Source organism: Orcinus orca, chromosome 1 (assembly GCF_937001465.1).
Source record: "Orcinus orca chromosome 1, mOrcOrc1.1, whole genome shotgun sequence".
NCBI lineage: Eukaryota > Metazoa > Chordata > Mammalia > Artiodactyla > Delphinidae > Orcinus > Orcinus orca.
Window position 1 is genome coordinate 131,939,063 of NC_064559.1, and position 16,758 is coordinate 131,955,820.

Sequence of the window (16,758 nt, forward strand, 5' to 3'; positions counted from 1 at the left end):
AAGTCAATTTCTCACTCTTGAACCATAGCACACACCACGTGTAATTTCACCTGACACTTATTGTAATGCATTGCCTTATTATTTTAAAAAGTTTTATTTCTAACTTAAATTTAAACTGAGAGTTAGGGTGGTTATAGTTTTTTGTAGTCCCAAAGTACGTGCCTTACAGGGACAAACATCCAAGTAGGTACTGACAGATAAACAAAGTCAAAGAACTTTTGTCTAAGGGAAACCTATGCTTTTAGCAATAACCTGAGCACCTGAAATAAGTAGCTACAACTTAACCATCAAGAAACTGTTAAAGTGTTGTTTTAAAGGAAAACATTCTAAAGGTAAGTAATTTTCACCTTGCTAGAGATAATATTTTAAGTCAGCAATAATTATCACCTTGTTTTAACAATTTAAGTAACATACTGATCTATGTTTTTTGCCTCACAAGGGCTTATTTTAAACCTCTTGTGGAAACCTATGCTTATATGGTCAGACTTACGATCAATCTTCTCCAAAAATAACAAAATAAAAACTTTATTAAACAGTGAGTATCTCACAGGATGGATGGAAAGCAAGCTATAAGTCATGACCCATCCTAAAGATCTATTAACAACCAGCAAAAAAGTACATCATACTATCAATAAAACAACCTCAACCATCACCTGAATTGGTACAAGTCTCATATGTCCCAACCACTTAACATATACTTTACAAAAATTTACAACCATGAAAGCTAAATATTTTCCAGATATTATAGATGAGGAAACTAACATGGAATGATTAAGTAACTTAACCAAGATTTACAGCTTCAGTGACCCAAAGATAAACCAACATTTGACCTATGACAATCTTGATTAACCTCTACAATAAACCCATCTGAATACTTAAGATTAATTTTATAACTTCATATTTAAATATTAGGATTATTAGCTGTAAAACATCTCCCCCTAAAGTTCTGAGTTAAGATCTAGGAAAAGAGAATCTTCAGACCCACCAGCAACACTTCATTCTTAGCTATGGGATCTTCTGACACAGAGAAATGCTGGCAATTTTGGCCCTCTTAATTAGTATAGCACAGATACATGATCTACTAAAATAGTAATAGTAACTGTGAATTACTTGGTGCCTACTAAGTGAATGGCACTATTCTATAGGAAACTTTGCTCCAAGACCATAATCTATAGTCCTCCCAATCTTGTATGATAGGCATCCTTGTGCTCAAGGTTTAGCAGATTGTTTAAAGGGACGTTTTAGATGTAAAAGGACTTCTAGATGTCTACCTCCTTTCAGGTATTTATTATTTATTTTTTAATTTTTATTTATTAATTTTTTTGGCCATGCCGCATGGCTTGCAGGATTAGTTCCCCAACCAGAGATCGAACCCGGGCCCTTGGCAGTGAGAGTGCCAAGTCTTAACCACTGGACTGCCAGGGAATTCCCAGGGATTTATTATTTAATTATAGTCATTATACTTATACACACATTCAAATATATATGGAAAAGAGAAAGAAAGAGAACATAAACCTTTTCTTGCTTACCTTTCTTTATTCTTTCCTTACCACCCACAACTTGTTCTTCTTGTGGCATCTGAGATAATTTCTGTCTGAACAGCTTTTCTAGAGCTTGTGCCATAAGAACGATGTCATCTCCAGGCTAGAAAATATATAAAATGTAACATAAGTTTACACAGTATGGTCACTGTATCAAATTTCTATAATTCAGGCTGCCTTAGTGAAGGCAGTGCCATAGTACTCTTAGACAATATTTACTAAACAGTATTTATCACTTCTAAATTAAGTATAGCAGCTCACATTTAAAATTCTAACATCCTACCCCTATAACTTCTAAAAAGGACTGAGGATGCCATTCTGAGCACTAAGGGTTAAAATCCAACCAATCCTACTAATACAAAAAGGTATTAGAAATTAGAATTTCTACCTTACAAATAGGATAAAGTAAAACTTGTTCATGGCTGTGAAAAGTACCTCATGGTTTGACTTGATGTGATTCAATTTTCAATTAACTAAGCAATAAAGTGACACTGTAGAGCTAAGTTTTTAAATCTTAACTATCTGCTTAGAAGTCTTCATCTTGCTTTACTTGACTACTGAGAAAAAACTAAATTACAAAGCAAGGCCTAAAGCAGACACCTATTTCTAAGTTAGGTAGTTCAGGAAAATTACTGAATTTTGTTTTAAAATATTAAATGTAAGAGGACTCTTTACAATTATTAAATTAAAATGAATTTGCCAATGGTACTTACAGAATACCATTAGCTCTGATTTTTTAAAAAAATCATAGTAGCTAATAGTCTTAAATCTATTATACATAAGGTGGCACTGATGATTACCTTGGAAACTAAACCAACATTTCTATTAAATTTCAGTGTCACTAGTGAGTTTGAATAAATGGAAAATAAGTTTTAAAAATTTTAGATAGCATAGAACAGCTTGAAAAGGATGCAGTACTTAAGGAAACAGGAATCCTATATGGAGGAAAATTGAATACACAAATCCAATTTTATGGATGAAGACAAAAGTGAAGACTAAGTTCAAAATGTCCACATATATTATCATACAGGCTAACACATTAACACAAATGCAAAACTACTACTGAGATATAACACAGTGTGTCTGATCTTTAAGTTAACTTGTATGAAGTTTAGAAGTATGTAATTTGGCCTTCCCTGATGGTGCAGTGGTTAAGAATCCGCCTGCCAATGCAGGGGACACGGGTTCGAACCCTGGTCTGCGAAGATCTCTCATGCCGCAGAGCAACCTAAGCCCATGCGCCACAACTACTGAGCCTGCGCTCTAGAGCCCGTGCTCCGCAACAAGAGAAGCCACGGCAATGAGAAGCCCCGCGTGCCCCGCTCACCGCAACTAGAGAAAGCCCGCGCCCAGCAACAAAGACCCAACTCAGCCAAAAATAAATAAATAAATAAATTTATTGAAAGAAAAAATAAGTATGTCATTTGTTTGGCTTCTTAGATTATAACTAGAGATCCATACCATAAAAATTTAACCAAGATTAGTGTATAATAAGATTTATCATTCATATTTTAACTAAAAAGGCAGAAGTGTAGTAGAGAACATTTTGAGATAACACTTTATTCACAGAAACCAGCAATCATTAGTATTTTATTTTTTAAAACATAATAAGCCATTATAGCTATTCAGACAAAAATATAGCAAAAAATATGGCAAAATGAACAAATATTGATACATGAAAATTAGGAAATAAAGTAAAAAACATTATCTTTAAAAATATGGAATGTACCCCAAATCAAGACTTGAAATTTGAAATCAGCACACTTGTTTATACATATCTCTTTGCTCTGTACGTAAGAGAAAAGAATTAGCAAGTACAGCATAAGGCTTACAGACCTTGTTGTATAAATAACAATTTGAAAACATTGTATTGAAGTCTTCTATACATTCCAAAGCTTTCACATAATATTTATGTTCCAAGCGTTTCCGGATTGTATTTAAATCCATTGGGTTTTTTATTATGGTGTAATAATCCTATGGTGTAAGAAGAAATTCTAAATGTTAGTAGTAAGAATGAATTCACTACAACAATTGGTACACAAATTTAAGAAGCTATACACCTGTAACTAGAGAGAGCAACTGATTAAAAGCGATAATATAGAAACCAAAACCTTTTGCGATGAGAAAAAAAGTTGATTACCATGGCATTTTTCTTCAGAGAGAAGAAAAAAAAAGCCAATAAAGAAAGAATAACGAAAGAATATAAGAGTAGAACCATCCTGGAAAATAACAAGGGCATGAAGAAAAAGAAACTAGAATTTATGGAGTCTGACAAATCCAGAGTACAATCCCAGCTCTACAGTTTACAAGTTATATTACAAATTACTTAACCATTCTGTTATCAGATGGCTAAAATTCTTAATATAAGACCTAAAGTTGAATTCTGTATGTGAAACACCTAAGTCTGTCAGGACGTGTCAAGAGTGACTTCTTGGAGAAGGGAACACTTATGACAACCTTACACCAAAAGGTCAAGGGACATATGCTATAAACAAGAAAGCATATGTTGATACTTAAAATTTACCACAACTTGCTAAAATGAGAATTTCAATGCTCAGAAAAATGAGTTTTTTGTTTTAGGAAAAAATAGTCATTGGGATATTCTTTAGTGGTGCTGAATAATTTATTTATTAAGTTAAATATATTTCATAATATTTCTATCAGAGGATATTTACAGGGTTTTACTTGTTTTAAACTAATATAATTAGATACACTCACAGGCAACTTTAGTTTGACAGCATCCACAGGCTGCTGAAAAGGCCAGGAAAAACTATGCTTCCACAAAGCCTTCAGGACAACTTTTTGTAGATACTGCAGTTGATTCGTCAATCGCCCATTTTTCTTAGTATTTATATATGCTGGTGGTGGAGGGTTAACAATAGCTGTTTGTCGACTTGGCAGAGACATTCTCAACTGCTTCAAGTCCTTATATTCTAATGTTGTCTATAGGTATATGCCCTAAAAAACAAACAAAAAAAGAAACCAGAAAACAAACAAAAAAACTGAGTTATTTTCAAAGCACCTTTAAAATGGTTTTTATAGGAACAGAAAAGTTTTCTTCAAGAGTAGCAGATTTCATATTTTAAAGCATATCATGACTAGGGCAGCAAAAAAAAAAAAAAAAAAGAAGAAGAAAAAAGAAAAGCCAAATGATAAATTTATTTGTAAACAAATACAAACCTTTTTCTATGGAAGTACTAAAAGTTGTTTCATTATGTATGCTTCCATTTTGGATGATTTAAGTTATTCCAATCTTTTACAGTAATTTCTTTCTGTCTTTCTTAGACACAAATTGAGGTCTCAGCAGGAAAAGTCTATAAATTCCTGGTAAAAATGAAATAACAGGGAATGTTAAAGAGATGGTTAAAGAATAACTATCTGAGTACATCGTTATTCTACAATTATTAATCAGTGAAGGGAGAAAGGCAAAGGAATTTTTCTGGCTAATGTAAATAAAGTGATTTATTTTAAAAGTGAATTATTAGGAAGAAAAATGACAAGTGTTAATATGCTACTCTTTAGTGGATATTTCTATACCTAAAATAAAATACTTTAAAGCTTCACGAGTATTTCAGAAAGATGGTATCTAACATTCCTAGACAACATTATTACTTTAAGGATAAAAGAGCAAAGGTACTACCAAGTGTATCAGCGAAGTATGACTATTAAATAAATTGTCCATTTTTCAGTGTTAACATTTAGCCAATTTACCTTTTTTTTTCATTAAAGCAGTGTTAGTTTTCAGCTCCTGCTGCATATTAATCACTTGTGGATCCTTCATTTAAAATTGTGGCTAACTACATACAGCATAAAATTTACTATCTTAACTATTTTAAGTGTACAGTTCAGCAGTGTTAAGTATATTCATATTTTTGAGCAACTAACCTCCTGAACTTGTTCATCGCACAAAACCAGAACTCTATACTATACCTATTAAACAACTCCTCATTCTCCCATCTCCCCAGCCTCTGGCAACCACCAATCCATTTTCTGTTTCTATGAATGTGACTACTCCAGGAATCTCACATAAGTAGAATCATACTGTATTTGTCTTTTTGTGACTGGCTTATCTATTTTAGCACAATGTCCTCAAGGTTCATCCATATTGTAGCATATGTAAGAATTTCCTTCATTTTAAGGTTTAATAATATTCCATTATACGTATACACATTTTGTCTCCCCATTCATTCATTGACAGACACTTGAGTAGCTTCCACCTCTTGGCTATTGTGAATGGTGCTGCTATAAAAACATGGATGTAGGGGCTTCCCTGGTGGCACAGTGGTTGAGAATCTGCCTGCTAATGCAGGGGACACGGGTTCGAGCCCTGGTCTGGGAGGATCCCACATGCCGCGGAGCAACTAGGCCCGTGAGCCACAACTACTGAGTCTGCGCGTCTGGAGCCTGTGCTCCACAATAAGAGAGGCTGCGATAGTGAGAGGCCCGCGCACCGCGATGAAGAGTGGCCCCTGCTTGCCACAACTAGAGAAAGCCCTCGCACAGAAACGAAGACCCAACACAGCAAAAATAAATAACTAAATGTAAAAAAAAAAAAAAATGGATGTATAAATATCTCTTCAAGACCCTGCTTTTAATACTTAGAGATATATCCCCAGGGTGCAGAAGTGGAACTGCTAGATCATATGGTAATTTGGTAATTTTATTTTTAATTTTTGAGGAATCCCATACTGTTTTCCACAGCAGCAACACTGTGTTACGTTCCCACCATCTACAGGGTTCCAGTTTCTCCACATCCTCACAACACCTGTTACTTTGTTTGTTTAACAGCAGCCAATGTAATGGGTGTGAGGTGTTGCGGATCATTTAAAAAATACCAATGCCCTTCTGAGATGGCCCATCTCCCAAGGTCCGCTTGCCTTTTGAGACGGACCACACTCTGTCTATGGAATGTGTATCTCTCTAAATAAATCCACTTCTTACCTATCAAAAAACCCCCTGAAAAACAAAGAAACAAGAAAACAATGCCTAGGTCCAAACCTCTGGAGATACAGCTTGAGAATCAGTTTTGTTTCTTTTTTAAGTTCCCTGGACATCCTGATGTGCAGTCAGGTTTCAAACCACTACATTAAAATGAATTAACTTGGAGATGACTTATAATTTTATCTCATCATTTCACTTTTCTCCTCATCTTATACAAATATGAACTAGAACTCAATAAAAAGTCATTGAGGAAAAAAAAAAAGTCATTGAGGGGGCTTCCCTGGTGGTGCAGTGGTTAAGAATCCGCCTGCAAATGCAGGGGACACGGGTTCGAGCCCTGGTCCAGGAAGATCCCACACTGCAACGAAGAGTAGCCCCCACTTACCACAACTAGAGAAAGCCCACGCACAGCAATTAAGACCCAACACAGCCAAAATAAACAAATAAATAAACAGATAAATAGATAAATAAATAAATTTTAAAAAGTCATTGAGAAGAAAGAAGGTGCTATTCTAGTGTTGCAACTGCAACTGGCTCTTATCCTGGCTTTGCAATTATTTAAAGCTAGCCTACCTTTTGAATATCCCAATCACTACACCCTCCCTTCTCCACAGAGATAACCACTACGATGACTTCTATCTCCATACATTAAATTGTGACTGTTTCTGAACTTTTACATAAATATAGTATTATTTACTATGTATTACACTGTGCCTAGCTTTCTTTCACCAATATTGTTTTTGAGATTTATCCATGTTTTTGCCTATGTTGTTTGTTCACTTTCACTTTCATTACTGTATTCTATTCTGTATACTGTAAAATTATACTGTATTCTATTGTAAAATTATACCAAAATTTATCCATTCCTGTTGAGACTTTTGGGTTGTTTCCAGTTTTTGACTATGACAAATAATACTATGAAATGCTTTAGTGTATACGTACATGCATTATGCTGGGTATAAACCCAGAAGTAAAATTGTTGGGACATAGGTTATGCATATGTTCAGCTTTAATAGACACCACCAGTTTTCCAAAATGTACCAACTTATATACACAACAGCAGTCTAAGAATTCCAGTTATTCCATATCCTTGTCAATATTTGGTATTATCAGCTTCTTCCATTTTAGCTATTCTGGTGGGCGTATGATGGGATCTCATTGTGATTTTAATTTGTATTTCTCTGATGAGTCCTCCTCCAAAATAAATCTCAGATTCTCACTACTTCCACCACTATGACCCTAGCCCCAGTCATTATCACCTCTAACAAAGACTAATGCCATCGCCTCCAAACTGATCTGAAACCTCCCAAGGTCTGGTTCATTGTTCTGTTCCTTCCACCTCCACTCCTACTCTCCCAGCTCAATCACTTCACACCAGCCATCCTCTTCTTTGAGTTATCTGCATCAAGCCAGTTCTGGTCTCTGGGCTTTTACACTCTGCTTGAAATGCTCTTATTCCAGACTGATTCAAAATCATCAGCTCCTGAGGGAGACTTTTCCTTCACAACCTCATTTTAAATAGGCATACTTACCCATCCTCCCCAATTCCAATCCATCAGCCATTTCTCTGCTTCACCAATATATTTTTACCTACTTGCTTACTGTCTCCCAACCCACCCTCCCACCAACTCCCAGAATGTAAACTCTATGCCGGCCACGGACCTTGTTTGTATTGATCCAATGCATAGGACAGAGCCTACATATGCTGAATTTAAGTGTTCAGGTTCAATTTTATGTTAGAAATAAAGCAGATGTGACTTGTTTATACAGGGAGAAGTAGGGAGAGAAATCAAGGATGATTTAAGTTAGTTCCTACTGCTCAGGAATCTGCCTTCAAAAAAAAAAATATGAATGAATGAATATACATCAATTATAAAATGCTTTTTCCAAACCTGTTCCACTCCTCAAAACCTCAGGCCCACTATACCCATTTGCAGAGGATCTCATCTTAGTTTACATGAGAAACTTTTAAAAATTAATTTCTTAGCTTCTTTTATTTCCTACACTATTACCTCTTATTTAATAAGTGCCTCACCTCTTTTCCATAAGGACCTTCTTTCCCTTTTTCCAGAAACCTATTATTTCATTAATAATTCCTTTATCTCCATTATTGTATGTTTCTTTTTTATTAGGTTTATGAAGCCTTTCCTCTATTTAAAGATTATGCAACACATAGTTCTGTTTCCTGCTTTGTCTTAAGGCTTCATTTTCTATATTTGTTTACATTATTAGCTTCTGCTTATATCTCTGCCTACAGACATGTTCTAATCAGCGTCTTAAAATTTTTTTTCTTAAAAACACCTTTCCATACGAAAATCTGCACGCAGACGTTTATAGCAGCTTTGTTCCTAATTGCCAAAACCTGGAAGCAACAAAGATGTTCTTCAGTAGGAGAATGGATAAACTGTGAAGCAATAGCCAGACAATGGAATATTACTTAGTGCTACAAAGAAATGATTTATACAGCCACAAAAACACATAAAGGAATATTAAATGCATACTAAGTGAAAGAAGCCAATCTGAAAAGGCTACATACTGTATGATTCCAACTATATGACATTCTGGAAAAGGCAAAACTATGGAGACAGTAAAGAGATCAGTGGTTGCCAGGAGCTGGGAGAAAAGATGGAGCATGGAGGATTTTTAGGGCAGTGAAAATACTGCCATTATACATTTGCCCAAACCCTTAGGAATTACAACACCAAGAGTGAACCCTAATGCAAACAACAGACTAAGTGATAATGCTGTGTCATTGTAGGTTCATCTATTGTAACGAATGTACCCTTTTGTTGGGGGATGCTGGTAACAAGGGAGATTATGCATGTTTTTGGGCAGGAGATATACAGGAAATCTGTGTACCTTTCAATTTTGCTGTAAACCTAAAACTGCTCTTAAAACAAACAAACAAACAAACAAACAAAACTTGGGTGCAAAAAATCTTGTAAAGGTCAAATACATCCATCTGATTTCTCCAACTCTTCTGAAACTGCTCTACCAAAGACCACTAATACCTTGAAATATTCCAAATCCCTCACTGGTGTTCCTAAGTTATCTTCCCAGACTCCTCTGTAGTATTTGAAATGGTTAGCAACACTCTTAAAATTGTTTTCCTTTGCATCCCATACATCCTTAGCTACTCATACCACTTCATCATATGACCGTTATATTTCAACCACACTAGTCCACATTTTCTTGCTTCTGGTACTTTGATCAGATATCTGCACCAAATTAGTCAAATCCAATACTGAAGTTTTTATAGTATTTAGGAAAATAATACTAACTAGAAAGAACTTAAAATAGCATATATTGGGTTAAAAGCCTATATATATATATATATATATATATATATATATATATATATATATATATCCTGATAAGACAAAATACAATCTATATAGCATCTATAAAGGCTTTTTGCCAAAAATGTGTAACAAGCTTCTAGATTTAACTTTTCTGTAACAGAAAATTCAAGGGCTACAGCTGCATTGTCCAATGTGACAGCCTCTAGCCACATGTAATTCTGTTTATTTATTTATTTTGGCCAAACCACACAGCATGTGGGATCTCACTTCTATGACCAGGGATCGAACCCACACCCCCTGCACTGGAAGCATGGAGTCTTAACCACTGGACCGCCAGGGGAAGTCCCTAGCCACATGTAACTCTAAATTTAAATTAACCAAAATTACCTAAGTTAAAAACTCAGCAGCATTTTAAGTGCTTAATGGCCACATATGCCTACTGGCTACTGTACAGGACAGTGCAGCTATAGACCACTGCTATCATTGCAGAAAAGTTTTTTGACGTGCTAGAACAAATGAAACGAAAATCATAAGGAAAGAGACACATGTAGAATACGGAATATTTTATAAGACAAATGGCCCATCTTTTATAAAAAGCAAGATTGTTAAAGAAAATGAGGAACTGCTCTGAATTAAGACATAATAACTGGGGACTTCCCTGGTGGTCCAGTGGTTAAGAATCCGCCTTCCAATGCACGGGACGTGGGTTCGACAGCTGGTCGGGGAACTGAGATCCCACATGTCACGGGGCAACTAAGCCCACGCACTCTAGTGTCCGTGCCCTCTGGAGCCCACATGCCACAACTAGAGAGAAGCCTGCACGCCGCAATGAACAGACCACTTGCCACTACGAAAGATCCTGCATGCCGCAGCGAAGATCCTGTGTGCCGCAACTAAGACCCGATGCAGCCAAATAAATAAATAAATATTTTTTAAAAAAAGACATAACAACTGAACTCAACTTACCATCCTATATCAAATCTTGGTTTGAGATCAACTACTAAAGACATTTTTGGGGACAACTAGGGAAATCGAGGGAATTTTGATAGGTGTGAGAACAGTAGGGTAATTATGTAAGGAAAAAAAAGTTTAAATGCATGCTCAAAAAATTTGGTGTGAACAGCCACATCTGTGAAATATGTTTAAATGGTTTTGGGGAAAAACCTATATAGACAAGCAAACATGGCAAAATGTTGACAATTGTTGGTAGTTATACAGGTGTCCTTTGTACTACTTTATCCGTTATTCTATATGTCAGAAATTTTTAATAATAAACTTAAAGTGCACTGCGATTGAAGGCAGCAGATGGACTGACCATGGACAAGAGCTCTGATAATTATCATTGGGCAAAAGAATAGCTAATATTTGGTAATCTGATGATGATCTCAGAAGTGCTCTGCATTGGCTACAGGCCCTGGTTTCTTTGAGGTGAAATTCTGTCCAGCAATAGAGAGCTAGGAATTATCCCCTTTATAAAATATTCTTTGTAATTATCCCAGTCTTACTGTTCAAATTATTTTAATCTTTTCTTTCTTATTTAAAATTTTTTAAAAAGGAGCTATGTGGCTTTAAAAGATATTTGGCAAATTTCTGTTAGATAGCTGCCAATTTCACTGTTTTATTTTACATTCTCTAAAGACTGTTATTATTTTTAGCTTTTACTCTTAATTAAGAATAAACAAAAAATGCCAGCATCATGGTCCAGCAACATACCCTCTAAAAGATTCACCTTAATTGACATAATGGTAGGTCACAATTAGTAAGGTGTCAGAAGTAATTTGTCATTTAAATAGATTGGTTACTTCAAGATTTTCTCTAAAATTACTTCACTCCAACTTACTGAACTATGGAGTTACAAGTCTACTGGGAACTATGCATAATCCATGGCCTATACTGCTTATGTGAAAATCCACTGTTGTTTCTAATGGTTATGATGAGCTGTCATTTTATTGTTATTTCTGCTTTCAGAACATTTTTTACCCATGGATATATTTCTAAAAAGAAAGATAGCATGGGCAGATGAAATCTAATGTCACTAAGAATTGAATGTTATGTAACAACCATCAGTTACAACTGCTCAAAAACAATGTATCATAAATGATTATTAAAAGTTCTGGTTTAGGGTCTTCCCTGGTGGCACAGTGGTTAAGAATCTGCCTGCCAATGCAGGGGACACAGGTTTGAGCCCTGGTCCGGAAAGATCCCACATGCCGCGGAGCAGCTAAGCCTGTGCGCCACAGCTACTGAGCCTGTGCTCTGGAGCCAGAGAGCCACAACTACTGAAGCCCACATGCCTAGAGCCGGTGCTCCGCAACAAGAGAAGCCACTGCGATGAGAAGCCCACGCACTGCAACGAAGACCCAACGTGGCCCAAAATAAATAAATTAATTAATTTAAAAAAAATTCTGGTTTACTTTGATAAAGATAATCACATAATAATGTAGCATCACCTTGTCAATTATTCTACGGTTCCATGGGCAAGTTGCCTGAAAATCAGATCCCTTTTGTCCACACAATAGCTCATTATAAAATAATCTTGGGATTTCTGGAGAAATTCTTAAAGATAATATATCATTTATGGATTTCAAAAAATAAACAAGTTTATTTGAATTTTAACATCCACATGGTTTGAATGGTATACAACAAAGTTTCCTTTCCCATTCTTGTCCCCCAGCCAACCAGATCCCCCTCCTTACTCTTAGCAATTTCTTGGGTATCCTTTTAGAAACTGGTTCTTTACATTTAATTCATCTTAGAAAATGTCCCAGAGCAGCCTCCTCCCTCCTTAATGCCTGCGTAGTATGTAATCTTATGGATGTGGACATATAGATATTATAAGCAATGTTGCAATGAATATCTACTCACTAATAAGTAAATATATTGTTGCATATGTATGCCAAAACCTATTGGATATATTTCTTCCTTTCTTCTTTTTCTTCTTTTGGCCTGGCCTACTGGATTTATTTCTATTGGCAATTTCTGGGCCAATGCATTTAAATTTTGCTAGATGTTTAATTGTTCTCTATAGGTTATTCCAACTTATAGAGTGAAATTTTAAACTTCTAAGAAAAAGAGAGCCTTTGGAATTGTTGTGAATGTTTCAGTCATCCCTGACAAATACATATAGGCCAAAGATTTCCTGAAATGCACACACAAGCTAAAAAATGTTTCCAAAATGTTACAAGAAACATATAAGTTATTTTGCTGTGTGGTGGCACTTCTGGTTGGGTTCATAGATCTTACACATGCAGGGAAGCAGTACAGCATAAAAAGCTTGGATTCTTTAAGAGTTCTCATCACAAAAAAAATTTTCTTTTCTATTGCTTTAATTTTGTACCTATACGAGATGATGGACATTTACTAAATGTATTGTGATAATCACTTCATGATATATGTAAATCAAATCATTATGCTGTACACCTTAAACGTATACAGTTCTGTAAGTCAATTATATCTCAATAAAACTGGAAGAAAAAAGAAAACAATAAAAAGAAACCACTAAGAATCTATTGGTCTCGTCTGATTTTCTAATTTAGTTTGGTTTCGTATACTTAACATGTCCTGAAATTTACCTTTTTTTCCCTGTTTTAAATTATTTTTTCTTAAAAGCCTCTGGTGTTATATCCCTCAAAGCATTCTCTTTTTTTCTATTTGGGTTTTGTGTGTTTATTAGGTTTGTAAAAGTCTGCTTATTAGTTTCTTTTCAAATACTCCTATCTCCTGTATATCCTGAATAAAAGTGGTGATAGTGAGGTGAAAAAAAAGTTTGGATTCTGAATATCAGGTGCCTCTAGGGCTCAGAAAGATCAAAAGCAATCTGCCCTGTGATGAGCTCAAATACTGACTACAAATCCTGCACCATCAAATTAGCCATCTCCAGTTCAAGGGAGAAAATGGTTTCTTTGAAATAAAATCAGGCTTTATTTAAGGTCAAACAGGTAATTTGTAGAAAATGTATATTCTTCACAATGCTTCAATCTTCTCATCTGCTCCTTCCTCAATCTTCTTGTCTGAACTCTTTTCCCAGATACTCTAGATAACACCCCTGCTGAAGGTCCTTGCTCTCTTCTGCCTGTATCTTCAATACTTCTATACTAGCTTACCCTCCATATAAACTTTCTCAAGTCTCCTTAAAAATTCCTCTCTTGATCCTATTCTATCCTTGTAGTCTCAATCTTCTCTCTTCTGTATCTCACACTAGAGCATCCTAAAAAATGACAGTCTTTACTCCCCACATCACACATGCCTTTTTCCTGCCATTCCTCTAAAACTCCCCTTACACTAAGGTTAATACTTACGATATTTACTTGTTAAATCCAATGGATTCTTTTTGAATCTTATACCTTACTTGACCTCTCAGCTATATCTGTCACTAGACTATTGTGACTCTCTTGAAACTCTTTTCTGGTTTCCAGGATACCACTTTCCCCAGATTCTGTTTGTTCACTTACTAAATATTTACAAAGCACCTACAATGGTGGCAAGCACTGAGCTAGGAATTGGGGGATACAATAATCTCTTTACAGAGACTTATAAAATAGGCAATTCCAACAGGATACATATAATTATTGCTGTGACAGAGGTTAAGAGGGTGCTAAGGGAACAAATAGGTGGGTCAGATTAGAATTCCAGAGAAATCCATAATCTCATCTTCTGCTAACCCATTAATATCCTCCAGTTTTTCCTTTGTCTTCTTTACTACTTTTCTGCAGATCTCAGCCACTCCAAGGCATCAAATACCTCTAAACAACTGACTCTTGAATATAAATTTACATATTCTGAATACTTATGGTGTTCCTAATTTCCATCTCCCAAACCACTCCTTTTGTTCAATCACTTGTTATCTCCCACCTGAATTCATGCAATGGTGATGCTGTGATTTTTGTTCAGCAACTTAAGATCATACTGCTCAACCTATAGCCCTTCATGACATACCAATAAACAAACCCTCTTATGGCCCCTTGCCTATCTCACTAGACTCATCTCTTCCTACTCTCCCAACACAGTGCCAGCCATGTTCAAAAATTTGCCAGTTTTCCACTGTCCCACCTACTCTTGTGCTCTCACGTCTATGCTTTTGGAAAATTTCCCCTCCTCACCAGAGCTCCCCTCACTCTTTAGACTAACTTCTATTTCATCTCAAGACCCAGCTCAGTTATTGCCTACCCAGAACCCTCCCTTGCTCCCTTCCAACCACCCGGGCCCTTCCCACAGGTCCCAAAGCACCCTGTACGTACCTCATTTTAATTCTTAACACAATCCAGAGCCTTGAGGCCTGCCCTAACTCCAGATTCCGCAACACCCAACAGAGGGTTTAATATGTTCCAAGGGCTTAATGTTAGTTGAATGAATAAATGAATCAAGGATGGGAAATTTCCTGTCCCAAATGATCACGCCCAGAATAAACACAACAAAAAAAGTCAGCTACAGCTAAAGTTCCATGTTTTCTCCTTCATTCCCGAAACTACAGTACAAGCAGCGATCCATCAATCCAAGACCTAAGAGAACTACAAAGGCCATGACTGTTTTTCAAATGGGGAGGTGGCTGGACAGCCATTCCTTGGACCAACCTTCCTCTTCTCACCCCTTCCTTGGAAAAAAAAAAAAAACCACCACCACCACCAAGCGTAAGAGAAAAGCCAAAAACATTTTAGAGGGTCCACTGGGGCAATGAGCTTGCAGCTGGTAAGGCCAAAGAAAAGCAATCGGCAGCTCACCTGGGCTAAAGGCACACGCCGGGATGGCCTCTCTAACGGCCTCTGCTGTCGCACAATGTTGATGGGGGAGGGGAAGAGAGGAAAAAACGGTTATTCCCCACCCAGGGTGACAGCGAGGGCTCGGATCCCAGAGTAGTGCTTCCCGCAAGGGGCTCCCTTACCCCTTGTGGAAAGGACCTTCTCTGACTGTCCCCTTGAGCTTTCACGAGATGAAGCGCTGCAGGGAAGCACCTTTCCACCACCCGTCGCCGCCAACTCTCGCCCCAATGGCGGCCGCTAGCGGGCAGCAACTGGCGCCTTTATTGGCGATCCTCCGGAGGCAACCTGCCCATTGGCTGGAGCGCATCACGTGGCCCGGCCTGGAGTTCGACAGCCTGAAAGGTGCTTGAGGTCTGAGCTCTGCGGCCCCAGGCTTGAGCGTGGATCGGAGATCGTTCACTCACCACGTGCACGTTTGCTGTGTGCTTTCTGAATGCCAGGCCCCGTACAGGGAGCTGAGGATTTAGGAGTAGGAGCGCCGCCCTGAAGGCTTTTACCCTCAAAACAAGTCAGTGGATTAGCCCCCATGTCGTTGAGGGGATTCGTGAGTTTTGCCTTGCGGTGTTGTCATGTTTTTCATACTTTCCTCCCACCCTCCCCAAAGCTCCATTCTCTTGAACGTAGTGAGTACTCAGCATGTGGTAGCAGCTGAGGTTGGAGCCAACATGGTTCATTGGGTTTAAAATAGCACTTAAGATCTGTTTCACAACAGCTGAGTAAGGAGACTGAGTTTGGATTTTGAGAGTCTTGACCACTACCTCATCATTATTTGTGGATGTGAATTAGAAAAATGTATTCAGCACAGTAGTTGTCTTTTGGACCCAACTGCAAACAGTGTTTCTAAATTCGTTAATATTCATTCCTAGATGGAAGGGTGGAAGAGGGAGGGGAGGACAAAAACAGATGACAAACTGCTTGAGAAACCCGTCAAAAACCAATCAACCTCCAGTTTCCTGAAGCGCAAATCTGAGGGTCATTAACAGCTTGGCATGGCTTGATTCAGTCGTTTTTATGTGAGAGAAAAGGTCCTCAGGACTAAGTGTTCACAAGAAAGCCACACACTACTAGAGGTCAACATAAATAACTAGCTGCAGGCATTTTTACATTAGAGAGACTCTTCTTACTCAAAAAGCTGAAAATGCTTTTCTTTAGTGAAAGAAAGGACTAAAGGTCTTTGTTTCCAGGTAACCCAATGACCAAGAATTGTGTGGAAGAGTT

At 37.1% G+C, this 16,758-nt stretch overlaps 2 protein-coding genes across 2 annotated transcripts in view; one reads left to right on the forward strand and one right to left on the reverse strand.

Moving 5' to 3' along the window:
* The window catches only part of BRDT (bromodomain testis associated), a 59,924-nt gene extending 44,162 nt beyond the window's left edge, over nt 1-15,762 (reverse strand). Inside the window, exons 1-5 of the mRNA XM_049714183.1 lie at nt 15,663-15,762; nt 4,722-4,865; nt 4,260-4,499; nt 3,378-3,515; nt 1,530-1,644 (exon numbers count right to left, since the gene is read on the reverse strand). Coding sequence (XP_049570140.1) covers nt 1,530-1,644; nt 3,378-3,515; nt 4,260-4,448 — 442 coding nt within the window. The 5' untranslated portion in view covers nt 4,449-4,499; nt 4,722-4,865; nt 15,663-15,762. The remainder of the gene's footprint in view (nt 1-1,529; nt 1,645-3,377; nt 3,516-4,259; nt 4,500-4,721; nt 4,866-15,662) is intronic.
* LOC101289037 (ferritin heavy chain-like) overlaps nt 1-16,758 on the forward strand; it is a 114,337-nt gene that overhangs the window by 59,490 nt on the left and 38,089 nt on the right. The window lies entirely within an intron of this gene.